At 53.8% G+C, this 16,469-nt stretch overlaps 3 protein-coding genes across 13 annotated transcripts in view; all 3 read right to left on the bottom strand.

Moving 5' to 3' along the window:
- Nucleotides 1-754, bottom strand: part of NHEJ1 (non-homologous end joining factor 1) — a 77,371-nt gene extending 76,617 nt beyond the window's left edge. For all 8 annotated transcript variants that reach the window (XM_060016087.1, XM_060016086.1, XM_060016085.1 and 5 more), the window contains exon 1: nt 667-754. The gene's annotated coding sequence lies outside the window, so the exon portion shown is untranslated. The remainder of the gene's footprint in view (nt 1-666) is intronic.
- Nucleotides 755-1,885: 1,131 nt separating this feature from the next.
- On the bottom strand, nt 1,886-8,514 carry SLC23A3 (solute carrier family 23 member 3). Of its 3 annotated transcripts, none has more exons than XM_060015531.1 (12): nt 8,350-8,514; nt 8,065-8,222; nt 7,830-7,951; nt 7,568-7,641; nt 7,058-7,239; nt 6,611-6,734; nt 6,347-6,455; nt 4,948-5,201; nt 4,345-4,450; nt 3,741-3,908; nt 2,630-2,725; nt 1,886-2,178 (listed from the first exon to the last, which is right to left on the bottom strand). In XM_060015531.1, the coding sequence occupies exons 1-12, from the start codon at nt 8,512-8,514 to the stop codon at nt 1,886-1,888; spliced, it is 1,851 nt and encodes a 616-aa protein (XP_059871514.1). The 3 variants fall into 3 exon arrangements, with proteins under 3 accessions (XP_059871514.1, XP_059871515.1, XP_059871516.1); XM_060015532.1 differs by having other exon boundaries at nt 7,854-7,951; XM_060015533.1 differs by lacking the exon at nt 4,948-5,201 and having other exon boundaries at nt 6,347-6,386; nt 6,611-6,703; nt 7,854-7,951.
- A 1,705-nt stretch (nt 8,515-10,219) lies between these two features.
- CNPPD1 (cyclin Pas1/PHO80 domain containing 1) lies at nt 10,220-16,045 on the bottom strand. Of its 2 annotated transcripts, none has more exons than XM_060016084.1 (9): nt 16,028-16,045; nt 14,823-14,910; nt 14,262-14,370; nt 13,625-13,706; nt 13,340-13,460; nt 13,126-13,254; nt 12,139-12,200; nt 11,654-11,771; nt 10,220-11,419 (listed from the first exon to the last, which is right to left on the bottom strand). In XM_060016084.1, exons 2-9 carry the CDS (start codon nt 14,889-14,891, stop codon nt 10,874-10,876), a joined length of 1,236 nt encoding a protein of 411 aa, XP_059872067.1. In that variant the 5' UTR covers nt 14,892-14,910; nt 16,028-16,045; the 3' UTR covers nt 10,220-10,873. The 2 variants fall into 2 exon arrangements, with proteins under 2 accessions (XP_059872067.1, XP_059872066.1); XM_060016083.1 differs by lacking the exon at nt 16,028-16,045 and adding an exon at nt 15,013-15,937.
- Nucleotides 16,046-16,469: the final 424 nt, after the last annotated feature.

Here is a 16,469-nt window from a genome sequence, read left to right as displayed (position 1 = left end):
CGGGCTGGGCCCCGCCCCGCCCCTCGGTCCCTTTACCACAGCTCTACCCCAGGAGACCCGCCTGGCGTCCAGTTTCCATTCGCCCTCACTAGAAAGGCCTTCACCGTTCACGTTTCTTTTTTTTTTTTTTTTTTTTTTATGCAGTATGCGGGCCTCTCACTGTTGTGGCCTTGACGCGCAGGCTCAGCGGCCATAGGCTCACGGGCCCAGCCGCTCCGCGGCATGTGGGATCCTCCCGGACTGGGGCACGAACCCGTGTCCCGAACCCGTGTCCCCTGCATTGGCAGGTGAACTCTCAACCACTGCGCCACCGGGGAAGCCCCACGTTTCTATTTTTACAGCACCGGCTGCATGAGGCGCGGCTCGGGACCCCTCAAAGGGCAACAAAGCCGAAAACCGGCTACTTGGTGGCGCCGAGCGGCCCGCATAGGAGTACCCGCACAAACCCCGCCTCGCGGCCGGGAGGCAAGCTGCGCACGCGCGGTCCCCCGGCCCCGCCCCCGCCCACCCTCGGAGGCCTGTCCCAGAACCCCGGCCGCGCGCGGGTCCCTGCTGGGAGGAAAATTCTTGGAGGAAGCGCGTTGCCAGGGCCAGCCCGCAGAGTCCGAGCAATCTCTCGCCGCCCGGCCCCGGCCCTGGCCCCGATTAGAGCTCGACCCCACCTACCGTGAGCGGCCTCGAGAGCTCTCACTCTCCCCGCGGCAAGCTGGCCCGCCCGCGCAACCCGAAAGGCCTAGAGTAGGGGCATTTCCCCCCAACCACGGGGAGGCGGGGTCTTGGGACACTGGGGCGGAGCCCAAGCCTGATGTGGGCGGGACATCTGGGCCCACGGAGCTGATAAACTGGATCCGTCAGAGGTGGAGCGACACCGTGGCCGGGAAAGCGAGAAGAGAGGCTGGAGGACTCCCTGGTAGAGAGGTGGAGGGGTAGGGCCGCCCCTCAGTGTCGCGCTGGCAGAGTAGAAAGAATGCCGGACGAAGTGCAGGAGAGGGGACCCCGGATTTGGATTTGTTGATAAACCCAAAGTCATTTCCCTTCCCTACGCGTCCAGCCTTTTTTGTTGTTTTGTTTTTAAATAAAACGAGGGGATTGAACTTCACTAGATATCTCTTTTGGGTCTCCACCAGCACTCGAGTTAAGAGATGAGTCTCCCAGGCATAAATCCCATGGTCTGACCTCATCCTTTACCTCTCCTGTCTCATTTCTCCCTCCATGCACCCCCAATTTATGCTCCATCACCACAGAGAAGCTTGACATCCTTCAACTCATCTTGCACCTTGTACAACTTACTGTTTTGCTCGAGCTGAATACTTGAGCCTAAAAAATTCTCCCCATCCCTGTTCCACAACGAAAAATCCTCTTGTTAAGGCCAGCCTCAGTGCTGCTTCTATGTAAAGCTTTTCCCACTATCCCCAATCAGAACTCATTATTTCTTCCGCTTTGCTCCCATAGCATTGTTTCGATCTTTATTGCAGACTGCTTTCTGCTTTGGATTTTAGTTGGTAATTACATGTCTTTTTAAACCATAAGTGTTTGAGAGGGCAGGGACCCTGCCTTATCCATATCTGTATTTCCAGGACCTTGCACATAGGAGGCATAATAAGTATCAGTTAGTGAATGCTGGGGTTCGAGTATAGATAGTTCACAGGCAAAATATCATTCAATCATGGCCCATAAACCATGGCCCTGCTCTGGAACAGTTGGGCCTAATTAAGAGAAGGAAAGGCAAACACACCTGCTGGGAAATGAGGCCTTTAGGTGGGCCCGTGTGAAACACACACACACACATCCTCTCCCTGAGAGAAAGTAGAGCCTGGGATCTGGCTCTCCAGCAAGCTGAGAGATAGGGCTAAAGTAATCAAAGTGGAAGCTGGAGTCCTGGTAATTACTGGGACCTAAGTTCTTCTCTGCTAGACCCAGGGCACTGCTCCCCAAAGCCAGGCAGCAAGTCGGCTGTCTCTCCTGGCTCAGAGGGCACTCCTTCTTCATTCCCAGAGTCTTCGGGAAGTGGGCAGAGGCAACGGAGGGGATGGGGAATGCAGGGACACAGGTTTTGGATGGAGAAAGGAAGCTCATACTCTTGAGCAGGCTTCTCCCTGGACTTCTGAGGCATCCGAACCTCTTGGGCAGTGAAAGAAGATGGCAGCCCTTGACCTAGGCCTCGCTCAAGCTGTGTGCCTGCAAAAGAGAGGGTGGTCAGGGCTTCCCTGGTGGCACAGCGGTTAAGAATCCGCCTGCCAATGCAGGGGAAACAGGTTCAAGCTCTGGTCCGGGAAGATCCCACATACCATGGAGCAACTAAGCTTGTGTGCTGCAACTACTGAGCCTGTGCTCTGGAGCCCACGAGCCACAACTACTGAAGCCCTCTCGCCTAGAGCCCGTGCTCCACAGCAAGAGAAGCCACCACAATAAGAAGCCCGTGCTCGCCGCAGCTAGAGAAAGCCTGCATACAGCAACGAAGACCCAACAGAGCCAAAAATAAAATAAATTTTAAAAAATATATTTTTTTAATTCAAAGAGAGAGAGAGAGAGAGAGAGAGAGAGAGAGGGTGTTCAGGCCATTGCCCAACCCAGGAAGTGATGACTTCCTGGCCATTCCCCAGTCTGCTGGGGCCTGGCCTCAACTTACCAGGAATGGTGTTCTCTAGGAGGAAGCCCAAGAGTCCCGCCAGGAAGATGGGCTCTGTGAGCAGTGAGCGTAGTAACACATCCAAGGGGCTCCAGCCTACAGGGGGTTGGGGCCAGGCAGGAGGGGAAACTCTGATCCTATGCAAAGCCAAGGAGCCTAATACTTCCAACCTAAGCCTAAGTCTTGGACCAAGGACAGATCTTTCTGAACTGTTCCATGCCCCCCTCCTTTGTCCCTCTGCTCTCTATTTCCCACACCCAGGCCCTTCCCACAGGGTCCCTGCTCAACACCCTATCTTCTGAGCATACACATGCCCTCCAGATATGCTTCGATAGTTCCAGGCTCCCTGTCTCCTGAAAGTTTGGTATTAAAAGCCCCAACCTTATTTCCCATTTCTTACCTTCTGTGCTCTAGCCTGGGTTCCTCAACCTCAGTACTACTAACATTTTGGACTAGATACTTTTCTGTTTGAGGGGGCTGTTCTGTACATTGCAGAATGTTTAGTAGCATCCTTCTACCCACTAAGTGCCACTAACAATCACCTCTCCCCTGCTTATAACAACCAAAAATGTCTCCAGACATTGCCAGATGTTCTCTGTGGGACAAAACCATCCTCAGTTAAGAACCACTGCTATTTGCTAAGCTAAGCTAACTAAGTTACTTGCCACTCCCAGGACATACCCTATGACTTCCTACTTCTATGTCTTTGTTTATGGTGGTTCCTCCACCAGGAATGACCTTCTCACCAAATATGTTTTTAAATCTTACCGTCCTTCAAGACAAGCTCAATGTTACTTTCTCCATAAAAGTTACCCAGATCATCTCCAACAGAAGCCATCTCTCTCACCGCCGAGCACCATAGCTCTTTATCTAAACATTTCTAGTTATGTTTCTACACATCTCATCTCTTTTTCTAGACTGTCACATCTACAGTCACCTTTGTATCCCAAGGGGCTAGCACAGTATTCAATAAATATTTGCTAAACAAATGGATGGACTATACCAAAGCCCTTCTCTGGGTGTGGGGGCCTGGAGTCCAGAGAAACTCAAGCCTTGAGCCCTTGCTTTCCCACTGCAAAGCAACTTCTCTTTCCATCCCCCCTCTTCCCACCTGTGCTCAGTAGGACTGGAGCTTCCCGAAACCATCTTGGCAGCAACAGGGCCATGAAGATGGAGAAGCCAACAATGAAGACATTCCGCCCAGAGTCAATGTCAGCCAAGTGGAAGCTGGAGAATCCAGTAGACAGAACCACGGCCTGGGTCACCCCCAGCACCCCACCTGTCTCATACAGAAGTAATTGAAGATGTTGGGAGAGGGCTGGCACAGCAGAGAGTATTGCAGGCCAGGGCAGGTTGTAATGGGCAGAGACCACCAAGAGGCCCAGGAGCAGAGAAGGCCAGTCAAGAGGCCAAGATGGAGGGTGGGAGCGAGGGAGACGCAAGAGGGAAGACATATGGGAACATATGTTTATGTATGACTGATTCACTTTGTTATAAAGCAGAAACTAACACACCATTGTAAAGCAATTATACCCCAATAAAGATGTTAAAAAAAAAAAGAGGCCAAGATATGGCTGAGCAAATAGGACAGCTGACACGTACATCCATATATTAGGGAGGCTATTCAGAAAGAAAGGGTGCTGACCACCAGCAACCAGTTGGGCCCTGCTGGGGGGTACTGGTTCAACACCAGTCCTGCTGATACATCCACTCACCAAGTACAGGCAGTGGGATGGTGGTGAAGAGCTGGACCAGCCTCGGGGAGAGCCCAAGCACCACGCAGAGCAGCCCCACCAAGTGGGCCACTCGCCGAGATCCAGCCTAGAAAACACAGCCACCTCCTCGACCGTTCAAGGTTTTCACCTGGCCGACACCTTCTCATCGTTTGGATCCCAACTCAAATGTCACTCTCCCAGGAAGCATCCCCCAGCACTCTACCTAAAGGGGCTTCCCTTACTCAACCACTATCCCACCCCCACTTTGTTTTCTAAATAGCACTTATCACTCTTGGAAATTATCTCTTTTTTTTTTTTCTTAAATTGTCCACCTCTCTCTCTCGAAGTCCCCAAGACAGCAGGGACTTCATCTGACTTGCTTCTCTCTAGAACCTCAGCCCTGGTACAGTGCCTGAGGCACAGAAGGAGTTCAGTAGTGATTTCGTGTCTTCCTCACACTCCTAGCCCTTACCACTTCTAGGTACCTCTCTAAATGAGATCACTGCTGTGGAGTGCCTGGCAGAGGGCTGGGCACAGCTGGCAATCAGTCCCCTTCCCTCTCCTGCACCTCCGGCTCCTCTCCCCCCACCCCCGTCCACATACCTGGAGAAGGCTCACCGTGCCCACGTTGGGGAAGCTGGATGCAGTGCCCATGGGGCTCCCCAACAGCCCGGCCAGCACACTGCCCAGACCCTCCAGGCTCAGCCCTCGGCTACAGGCATGCGGAGGTGGAGAAGGCAGATGCAGCAGCTGGCCACACAGGGCGTAGCAGCCCAGGGAGCTGGTGGAAGCTGCCAAGGCCATAGAGATGCCTGCAGCCAGAGCCCTGGGTGTCAGCAAGGGCCAGTCCCACTCAGCTGGGGAGGGAGAAAGAGCTGCTTTGGGGCCAGACTCACGTCTGAAGCATCCCCCTGCCTCTGACAGCCTATGACACAAGCACCCTAAAGGCCCCATTGTCTCTGAAGATAATGGCTTGGGAGAAAAGCATCAAACTCAGGGTAAAGACCCATCCCTTTACTGTGGTCTACAAGGTCCTCTTTGGTCTGACCCTTACCTATCTCTCTAACCTCATCTCCCACCACACTCTGCCTCACTTCTTTCACTCCAGATACACTGGCCTTGTTTCAGGCCCTTGTACTTGTGTTGCTGGCCACTAGAGGGCCTTTGCATATGCTGTTCTCTCCACCTAGAATGCTCTTCACTCTTGCCTTTACCCAATAAGCTCCTACTCATCTCTCACATCTCAGCTCAGTGATCACTTCCTCAAGAATGCCTTTCCTGGGAATTCTCTAGTGGTCCAGTGGTTAGGGTTCCATGCTCTCACTGCGAGGGCCCACGTTCAATCCCTGGTTGGGGAACTAAGATCCCACAAGCCACACAGTGCAGCCAAAAAAATTTTTAATTAAAAATTAAATAAATAAAAACATAAAAAAAGAGTGCCTTTCCTGAACTCTCCAATAAAGTCAGATTCCCCATTATGACCTTTCATCACACAAGGTACCCGCCCTTTTTAATTTACCGCGTGCAATTTTACATTTACTTGGGTGACTATTTAATTAGTATCTGTATTCCCCAACAGATTATAGGCTTCATGAGTGCAGGTACCGTGTCTGTCATGTTTATCACCATGTCCCCTGTCACGTGCCTAGCACATAATAAGCACTCAACAGACCACTATTAAATTGATGAGAGAGCAAATTTCATATACAATGCCTCCTCAAAAGCAATCTTTGTGCACAGGTCACCAACTCAAATGTCTGTGGGAGTAAGTAACGTAAATGTGTAAATTGGTTAAGGAGTATCAACACGCAGTGGTGGGGCTTACAGATGTCTCTAAACAGTAACAAAGACACCTGTGGTGAGCGGCTGGCATTGCCCCTCAGACTGGCAATTTCTCTCCCTTGTGTGTTTTGAGAATCCGTACAGCTAATTTCATTAACTCAGAGTCCAAAGAAAGAGACACCTTTATTTGAGTAAGAAGATGGAGGAGGAGAAAACCTACCTGGGTGAGGCAGCCAAAACCACGGTGCCTCGGCAGACAGCTCCCAGGGGGTGATGCTGAGACCCAGAAGGGCAGAGAGGATCCACACACAAGCTACTGGGATCAGCACCTGAGGGACAAGACTGAGACGGAAAAGAACCCCTCCCCCAGAACTTTTCAAGCTAGCCTTGGAGGGGTAGACAGAAACCAAAAGGTAGGGGGCCGAGCGAGCATTCCGTGCCAGCCCTTCTAACTTCAACTGCCCCTGCCCAGACCTCCACATACCGAGAGGAGCCTGAAGACAGGGATGTGAGTGTGGGTTGAAGAGGTTGAAGCTCGCCTCCAGGGGTGAGGCGGGAACAGGCGGGCACCCAGGTGCTGAGAACAGACCACCATGAGCAGGATAAGCCTAGGAGAGGGAAGGAGCTTTACGAGCAAGAGGAAGCAGTCATCCGGAGGCGGGGCAGTGGAGGTGGGAGTGGCAGAATACCATAAAAGGGGGTCCTGGAGAAGAAAGCCCCCCATGGAGGGGGAAGGAGGGCACCTTGGGGGTCAGTGGGAGACAAGGTGAAAGTCAGGGTGAACAAATGAATCCAGCAAAAGTCCTGGATTCCAGATCCACAAAGTGTTGTCCCTTTCAAGATGGCAGCTAAACCCGGTGGAGCCAGCACCTCTGCCCTCCCCCGCTCCCACACACCCCACCGGGCACCACGCCTCTCAGGACTTACGTACAGCGATGCCAGGCCCCAGTGAGCAGAGCAGAACAGGGCTACCTCCCTGTGGGCCGAGAGCCCTGCCACAACTAGGCTGGGGGCCAGCACCAGGGGCCCACAGTGGGGGAACAAGTGGCCAGGACCCCCGAACAGCCCCAGCATGACCTGCAGCAGCCCGGAGACCACCACGGCCCCGGACACCTGGTGGAGTGGAGAAGTGGACAAAGAGAAAACATTCTGCTCAATTGAGATGACCTCAGCCTGGACATCTTAACTAATTCCAGGGAGTTCTCTGGTGGCCTAGTGGTTAGGATTCCGGGCTTTCACTGCCGTGGCCCGGGTTCAGTCCCTGGTCAGGGAACTGAGATCCCACAAGCCACGTGGTGTGGAAAAAAAAAAAATTCCAGGAGAGTTTCCCCCCACCCAACTCTTTGCCCTAGAGCCTCTCAGTCCCTGTAAAGTGGAAACAAGAGCCTCCCCAGTCGGGCACCACTCTTAGCTTTCCTCCTCCGCATCCCCACATACTCACTTCTCGGAGAGAAGTGTTCCAGAGTTCCAGGCCGTGGCAGCCAGGTCCCCCACACAGGCGCAGCACAAGGGAAGCTGGGAGAAGTTGGGGACGTGGAGAGCAGAGAGATAAACAGGTTGGAGACCCATTGCTCTACAGTTCTGGCTGGTGCCTGACACAGCTCCAGCACCACATGGTGCCTAACCCTCTCATCATTGCCCCATCTCAATCCTGCACCCACTTACAACTGTGTGCTCAGGTGAGCACCCAACCTCACCCTCACCCTGTGCCCTTGCTCTGTGCTCACAGTTTCCAGGTGTCCGGGTGGTCAGAGGTAGCTTCTGACTGGTCAGCACCAGACCAGGGATAAGAAACTCTAAGGATGGAGCCTGGATAAGAGGCAGCCTGTAGGAACAGCAGCCCAGGCAGGTCTGGAAACACGGGGCAGCTGAAAGCCTCCCCGAGCCTCTCCTACACGCTGGGACCCTGTTCCCTTCTCTCCAGGGAGTTCCCCTCACCTGCTGCCCATCCAAGTTTGCAGGGCTGTAGACACGCCACATGAAAAGAGGCTGGAGGCCAGGAGCTGGGCAGGGGAGGAAGAGAGTCCTCCTGCAGGGAGACATTGAAGCAGGAGCAGGTGGGAGGCGCAGAGCAGAGAAGCCAGGACCAAGATATGCTGCAGGCAGAGGAACAGTCTTCAGAAATAGGCAGAAATACCTACTTCCAGAGGGTTTCTCATGCCACACCTCCTCCCTCCAAACACCCCCTTCAGCCAGCACCAGCTCCTGCACCTCTGCTCCTACCTGCAGAGCCAGAAGACAGCTGAGGCCCCAGGGTGGAGACCCACACACAGAGGCCCAAGAGTGAGAGGAGGGATTTTGGACAGCAGACAGCTGCGGCAGGGAAGCCATGGTACCCTGGGAGCCCACGGATCGGAGTTGTATGGCGTTGGGGGGTGATCGGCTCATGCTGCCCTGCCTTTCGTCTTGTCTTGCCTGCCCTGGAGTTAAGGAGGGAGAGTAAGAGGTCAGAGTTTGTGTGAAGTTAGCTGCCTGGAGCGGGCAGGGGGCGGGAGTGTCAATGAAGCAGAGCGAAGGGATGAGGGATTTGGGGCAGGACACGGCCCTTTCACCTTTGCCCAGCTCTTGCACAAATTCCGTCACCCATTAACCGGGGAGCCAAGTTCTGGACCCCTCCCCCCAAGAATCTCCATCTAGAGCCCCTGTCCCGGGATAGGAGTGGTGGGGAGAAAGCCTCTAAAATAGGCTGGGGAGATTTTACAGACTGTATTCCCTCCTCACCACTGCCATTTGCAACCATCACGATTACACTGCAGTTCTCAAGCCTATTAGCGTCCAGCCCCGTGGACTACCTCAAAAGGAAACATCCCTACATCGTGTACGACAACAGTGACCACAACTCCGTATAATGTCCTCACTGTAATATAAAGGAGAAATACAAGTAATTTATCCTTTCAGTGTGTGAAAGCTTGGGCCCAACTAAACCAGAAGACAATGAAGTAGTCCAGTGCCCACCCCCACATGTGGAATCAACGTGGATGTGACAACTGCAATGCCAACTGATATCGGTGCTTTCCTGATGACACATGTACCACAGGCACTGCTGCCATTAGTGACCTGATGTTCCAAAATAGTGAACAAGTTCTTGGTAAAGTGATGAACAAAGCATAGTTTTAATTTACACAGAGGTGCATTCCTAGCAAACTGAGTCTTTTTCCAAATGTGCAAAATCTATTCTGTGTTTACATGTAAAACACATAATTCTAGGCTCAAACAGGCTTTTCATATACGTGACGTACATCCGGTGGTTCAAAAATTGTCTCAGGAATTCTTCATAATAAGAGGTGGGGTTCCTGAGCATTTCAGGACGTGTAGCATCCTGTACAGGGCGACTACATTTCAGCGAGTTCCTTCCCTTCAAATTTTTGTCAATCAAAAAATGTCCCATAGGGACTTCCCCAGTGGTCCAATGGTTAGGACTCTATGCTTCTACTGCAGTGGGCATGGGCTCCATCCCTAGTCGGGGAACTGAGATCCCACATGCCACACGGTGCGGCCAAAAAACAAACAAAAAGCCCCATAAATTTCCAAGATGCACCCTAGGTAGCAGCACCACCCCTGCTGAGGATCTTCTTCCATGGTCCCAAATAACCTTAGTCCAGCTGGCTGCTCGGTTTTCCTTCTTCCAGTGATAACCCAGCCTTGGTCTTCTCTTTAATAATGGCGACCTAACGTGTCAGACCAGAAAGACGACCACGTGTCAGACCAGAAAGGATGTCCGGAGAGAGATAAGGTGTCCTTGGGCTTGCCCTCAAGCTCACGGGGCTCCGCTGGATACTTGGTTTGGCCTCTCTCCACGAGATGTGCTTACGGATCCACAAAGACGGTGCTCAATCAGAACTTGTGACAGACAGGGCTACGACCCCCTGGCGTGGCACAGTCACCTTCTGGGCCCCACTGCATCCAAGTCGAGCAGTGCTTGGGGCCCCAGGGTGCCGGGAGCAGGGATGAGGGAGAAGCTTGATATGGGAGCCTATGGCCATCAAACAACAGGGAAGTTCTGGAATGGGGCTGAGAGAATGAGTTGCAAGATGATAGCATCAGGGAGTAGGGAGGCTGAGAAGGTAGATATGGGGAGGAGAGTTCTTCGAGGGCTGCTGCAGAAGGAAGAGTCCAAGCCACGCGACTGAAATTGTTTATTGAAATCTTGGTTCTACAAAAAGCGTGAAAAACCCAGATACAAAGCAGTGGCCAGAGAGGCCTGTGAAGAGAACACCCGGGAGAGGAACCAGAAGAGAAGGAAGCCCAGGAGCGGGAGACTAAGAAGAGAAGGGTGGAAGACGAAAGGGCCAGGTTGCAGGTCCCAGCAGTCCCTGGCTCTTCTAGACTAAGTCCCAGTGACGGGTGAGGAGAGGGTTTCGCCCCTCACCCCGCCTGCCGGCAGCAGCATCAGGGACATCACATAGACCATGGCCAATGTTTCCTCCCTCCCTCCCCCCATCCTAGGAAACTCAAAAGTCTAAAAGAGCCCAGGGGAAATGGAGGGACAGAGGCTCCTCCCCTGTCCACCTGTGACACGCCCCTGGTCGCTGAGCTGAAGCTTCTCCTGGCACCACCACTGCCCTGGCCAATCAGCCAGCCACTGAGGGATGGAAGAGCAAGTGACCTTCAGTCCTTCTGCCCCACAACGCCCTTAAGCTCCATCACTCAGGAGGACAGGGGACCAGCCAAGAACCCAGATCACGCTTTGCTCCTCCAGGTTCTCAGGGACTCCCAAATCCTCTTAATGCGTTCCTCAGAACCCTACCTAGCCTGGAAAAATGAAAGACTTAAGGCGGGCCAGTTCCATGATGCCGAAGAGGGAACACTGCTGGGGCTGTGGGAGCAGCGGGGGCGTCGGGCTCCAAGGCCAGTGGGGAGCCAGGCCGTGGGAGTGGTACCGGGGGCTGGGGGGCCCAGTGGGGACGGTATGGTTGGGGTGGTGGCAGGTACGGCAGGCTGGGGAGTCCTTCTGGAGCTTCTGGCAAAGGGGGCAGCTGTGGAGAAGAGCGAGAGGAGCCGGAGCAGCCGGGGGAGGCAATGGTGGCGGTGCCCGTGAGGCCAGAAGGCTGCCCCAGAGTGGACGCGGCCCTACGTCGACTTCCAGGCAGCTGGAGACGTTAGCAGGAGAAGGCAGGCACCGTGGCACCGAAGCAGGTATGCAGGGTTCCGAAAGGCACCTGGAGGCCAGTCCAAGGTCTGGGGGGCCAGGTGGGGGGCTACAGGACTGCCCCAAGGACTGGTGTATTACGGCCATCGATGCCACAGCCAGGGCCACACTGCTCACATATGCCATAGCTAACAGGCAGGACACCTGCAGGAGAGGGATTAAGAAAGGTCAGTGCCCAGATCCCCTTCCCCCAAACCCGCTTCTCACTGTCCTTAACACGCCCACCCCTTATTTCTGGACACCTGGACTCAAGTGAGAGCTCTCTATCACCATCTACTCCCAAACCTCATCTCCTGAGCCTTTCCGTATTTGCTTTCCATCATCCCACCCTACACCGCAGCCGGCTCAAGCTCCCTATCCTTCCTGACCCCTCCTCACCTTTGCCAGCCACTGGCAGAGGGAGCCCAGGGCCAGCTGCCAGGCAGGCTGCTCCAGCAGCACACACAGGTCTGTGTAGGTGTACCAGCCCCGCCGGCGGCCCTGCTGCTCAGCCACGCTGCACAAAGAGGAGAAAAGACAGAGAGCGTCCGCAACCCTCCTGCAGCTGGCCCACTGGCACGCTCTTTCCCCTGGGGACCCGCCAGGAAACACTAGGGAACTTGTTAAATGTACAGATTCCTAGACTACCTGTTGATCCAGAAACTGAGAATGAGACAAAGATCTGTATTTTAAATAAGCTTCTCCCACCCTCCCAAAGGTTATTACAAAGAGGACCGCAGACAGCTTTGGGAACCACTACCTTGGGCGATTCTTTTTCCCGTCTTCTCTCTCCCCCAGTTACACACACCCTCATCTCTGTTTAGCTCCTATGGCTGAAGCCTCCCCCCAAATCCCTCGACCTCTTCCTAAATCCTGGAACCTACCAGCTCTCCAGCCAGCTCAGCACCTCAAAGATCTCCCGAGGGTCAGTGTAGAGACGCCAATCCTGTGGGTAGGAAGAGAAGAGCGTCGAACCAGGCTTGGATATGAGCCACAGTCACAGTCAATTAATAACCAGACCCAGAGGAGCAAGTACAACCACTGCTACGGGTAACACTTGGCTCTTACTGTGTGCCAGATACTGTTCCAGAAGTTTTTATTTTATTTTATTTTTTTAATATGTATTTATTTATTTATTTTTGGCTGCATTAGGTCTTCATTGCTGCGCACGGGCTTTCTCTAGTTGTGGCGAGCAGGGGCTACTCTTCGTGGCAATGCGTGGGCTTCTCACTGCGGTGGCTTCTCTGTTGCGGAGCATGGGCTCTGGGCACGCGGGCTTCAGTAGTTGTGGCACGCGGGCTCAGTAGTTGTGGTTCATGGGCTCTAGAGCGCAGGCTCAGTAGGTGTGGCACACGGGCTTAGCTGCTCTGTGGCACGTGGGATCTTCCTGGACCAGGGCTCGAACCCGTGTCCCCTGCACTGGCAGGTGGATTCTTAACCACTGCACCACCAGAGAAGTCCTGTTCCAAAAGCTTTTACGTATTAACTTACTTAGTCACCACATATCTGGTTTCATATTGCAGCCTCCATTAAAAGCAAGGGGAAAAAGTATTCTTGAGGATGGTCCATACTCATAGGGAGCAAATAATCAGAGCCCAGTAAGATAAGCTCTGGCCCAGAGTGTCCCCTGTGGTGCCTGGAGGATTGGTGATGAGGGATGCTCCATTTCTGGCTTCACCATGCCAGGAACCTCCAAAGGGTGTGCTTATTCCAGAAAAGCTAGAAGGGAAGACAGTAACAAGGGAAGGCACAGGGAGGACAAGCAAAAAGAGAAATGAAGAGATAGCAGAAAGCTGGGAGATAAAAGACAAAGGATGAAAGGAATATAAAGATGGGCCAGGAAAACAGAGCGAGAGAGAATAGTTACTCACCATGGCACTCAGGAAACCCCTCTCCAGGGCATTGAGAGTGGGCACGGCCACACCCCCAGCAGCTCCCCATTCATCACTGAAGACTTCCTCCTCCTCCCCTTCATCATAGAGGTACTTACTGGCCACCATCTGCAGAGGAACCAGAGGTGTTGTCAGTAGAGCTCACACCGGGCTCCCGGCTCACCAGAGAGATGAAGGGAAGAGGGCATCTTACCATGGAGATCAGGAACAAGTCAGACGATGACACATGCTGTAGGTAGTCTGGGTTTCGATGCCGGAGCCGCTCAATGTACACCAGAGCTAGCATCATAGCACACGGGGAAATGCATGCCTCCCTGGGTGGCGAAAAGGATTAGTAATTAAACCCAAGGGTCTTTCAGCTCTTGTAAGTCTTATGATGCTCATCCCTGTATCTTTACAACTTCTCCTTAGAGATAACCGTTCCCCTCTCTCTAGCGCCGAAACACTCTCACTCCATCTCTCTCAATTGCAGGCTCACCGGGACACATGGGCTACATATTTCTTCTGAAGCCTGCGAATAGGACTGGGGGCTGCCTTCTGGAGCAGTTCCACAGCGATGTCTGCAGGGGGCAGAAGGAAAACAGTGAGCAAACAACTCCTCCAAAGTTGTCCCCACTGTTATCACCCAAAACTGTATTATCTGAGGCCTTGGGGGCAGAACCATAATAAAAAATAGACATCGAATTCTCCCACACTGAGACGAAAAGCCCATTCCAGGTTTGAATTTCAGCTCCTTCCAGGAGGAAGGCTTACTTCCCTGTCACCTGAAATTATCTAGATTTGTTCTTTACTCTAATTCATTTGAAAAGGTACACATGCGTTGTTTCGGAAATATATGACATGTATCCTCGGAAAATTTAAAGTTTCTGGTATACAAATCAAGAATGATATAGAAAAAAAAAAAAGAATGATATAGACTTGTAAAATAGCCATGTCTCCTCCTCATCTAGGCTTTTAAAAAAAATTGAAACACAAACCTAGTGCTTACACCAATCAAATGCACCAGCTATGAAGAGACAGTGCAGTTCCCAGGGTACACCTAGAGTCATTTTGGTGACCACTGACAACCCCATTTTCAGGCTTCTCGTTGGCCCATTCGCACAACACTGTCTAACCTGCCACAGGGCTGGAGAGCTCCTCCAAGCTACAATCAGCTTCCCAGTCCCAGCCATAGTAGAGTCTCCTTCGGATCCGAGCACTCAGCTTCTGGTGTCCTGGGAGGAACTGAACAGGGCAGGAGGGTGGTGGAGAGCGAAGGGCAGGGAAGGATATGATGGAGATCGTGGATCCCGGCTGGAAGGGGGGTGCCGGACGAGAGGCCTGCCTCACCACTAGCGCGGCCCATGCCCCACCCAGCCCCGCATTCTCCGGACTGTTTGCCAATAGCAGTCTGTCCACAGGGGGTGGAATCCTCTTCGCTGAGGGCTCTGGAGGAGAAGTTCTCTGAGAAAGGCCCCGGCTGGCCACCTCCTACTCCATAGTCCTGTACCCCGCGGCTGACCCCCCGGGGCCCAAGCAGCCAGGGCCTCGAGTAGGCACGGTTAGAGCGACTACCGCCTGGTTCCCCGGCAGAGCCATCAGGCGAGATCGCGGCCCCGCTCGGGCCCCGACGGGAGCGCCCGGAGTCCCGGCTCCAAGCGCGGGGAGGCAGGGGAGGGGGCGGGCCGCACGCTCACCGTGAAGTCCTGGAAGCCGGTGAGGGAGAATGTGCCTTCTTCGTCCAGCAGGAGCCCGGCCAGGTCCATCGCGCCGCCAGCCGCCGCCCTGCGAAGGTGGAAGGAAAGGAAACGAATTGTAAGGGAGCCGCGGAACCGCCCCTGAATGCCTGTCCACCTGCCCGCCGGCCTCCCTCAAGCTGGCCCCCACCCTCGCCGGCGGAGCAACCCCCACCACTGGCCAGAGGCGGCAGGCGGGGCCGGGCAGGCGGGAGCCTCTTCCTGTTCCGCTCCGGGCGGGGCTCCGGGCTCCCAGCCCCGGGATCTGGGCTCCGGACTCGGGGAGTGAAGCTCAAGGGCCAGGACGTCCACCTCACCCAGTAGAGAAGACCCGGCTTCGAGGCGCGTGTTGTGCCTTTGCCGCGCCGCGCGTCTGCCCTGCGTTTAGAGGCCGCGGGGGCGCCGCTGGCCAGTCAGCGCCCGAGACTTCCTGCCTCCCTCTGGCCCGAGCCGCCGGCCCCGACCGCCGGGAAGGAGCCGGGCTATTATTCCTGGTATCGCTGAGCCCCAGCGTGCCCTCGTCTGAGAAATCGGAACAATTCTTAGGGGACCATGGCGCAGTGAGGATGAACGAGCCCGGCTGAACTTTTCATACCGATGTAAATAAAACAAAGACTCAGGACAGGGAGTTTCTAGCAGTTGTTTTTTTAAAGAGGAGATAATACGCACACACAGAATAATATACATAAAAAAGCGTCAGGAAGAGTACACAAAAATTTAACAGTAGTGAATTGTGTACAAAAGGCAAGAGCAATTTTGGCTGTACATCTTCCTTTTGTACAGCTTGGAATTTTAGACCTAATTAAACACGAATTCTGTAGGATTATTGCAGAGATTAAGTGATCTCAAGGAAACACAAAACGCTTGTTATATTTTACGCCTCAACAAATGGTGTTGGCTTCCCTGGTGGGGGAGTGGTTGAGAGTCCGCCTGCCGATGCAGGGGACACGGGTTCGTGCCCCGGTCCGGGAAGATCCCACGTGCCGCGGAGCAGCTGGGCCCGTGAGCCATGACCGCTGAGCCTGCGCGTCCGGAGCCTGTGCTCCGCAACGGGAGAGGCCACAACAGTGAAAGGCCCGCGTACCGCAAAAAACAAAAACAAATGGTGTTAACATGCCCCCCAAAGAGTAAACAGCACCTAAACAGGGTTTTATTTTTAAACTCACCCCCAGACCCCAATCTCTTGCTTAAGCAAGGGACTGGAAGGAGTTTTCCATGCGTAAAGGCGGGAGAGTTTACAGAAAGATGGGAAGGTAACTACTTCTCTTAATAGCTGGAGCTGTTTTTGAGTCTGTCGAGTCAGGCGCTGCTGTTTGTTTATTCGCTGAGGAGAGGGAACTGGGAGGACTAGTACCGTCGAGTGTTGCGTAAAGGAACGGTCGCCGCCCTACCAGAGCAGAAGCAGGTCTCTCGGGGTATACTGGGCATCTGAAGCCCACTCCCTGACCCTGTCGGCCGCATCACGCCAGAAATACCGGGCCAAGACCAGCCTTCCTAGCCGCCCTGACTACACAGGGAGAAGAAAATTGGCTGGGGTGGGTAAAGGCGGAGATTTCCGTCCTTCCGTCCGAAAGAGGCAGACACCGCTCGGCGCAGCCAAAACACGAA

This window comes from Delphinus delphis, chromosome 7 (assembly GCF_949987515.2).
Source record: "Delphinus delphis chromosome 7, mDelDel1.2, whole genome shotgun sequence".
Classification (NCBI taxonomy): Eukaryota; Metazoa; Chordata; class Mammalia; order Artiodactyla; family Delphinidae; genus Delphinus; species Delphinus delphis.
This window is presented reverse-complemented; position numbering and strand designations above follow the sequence as displayed.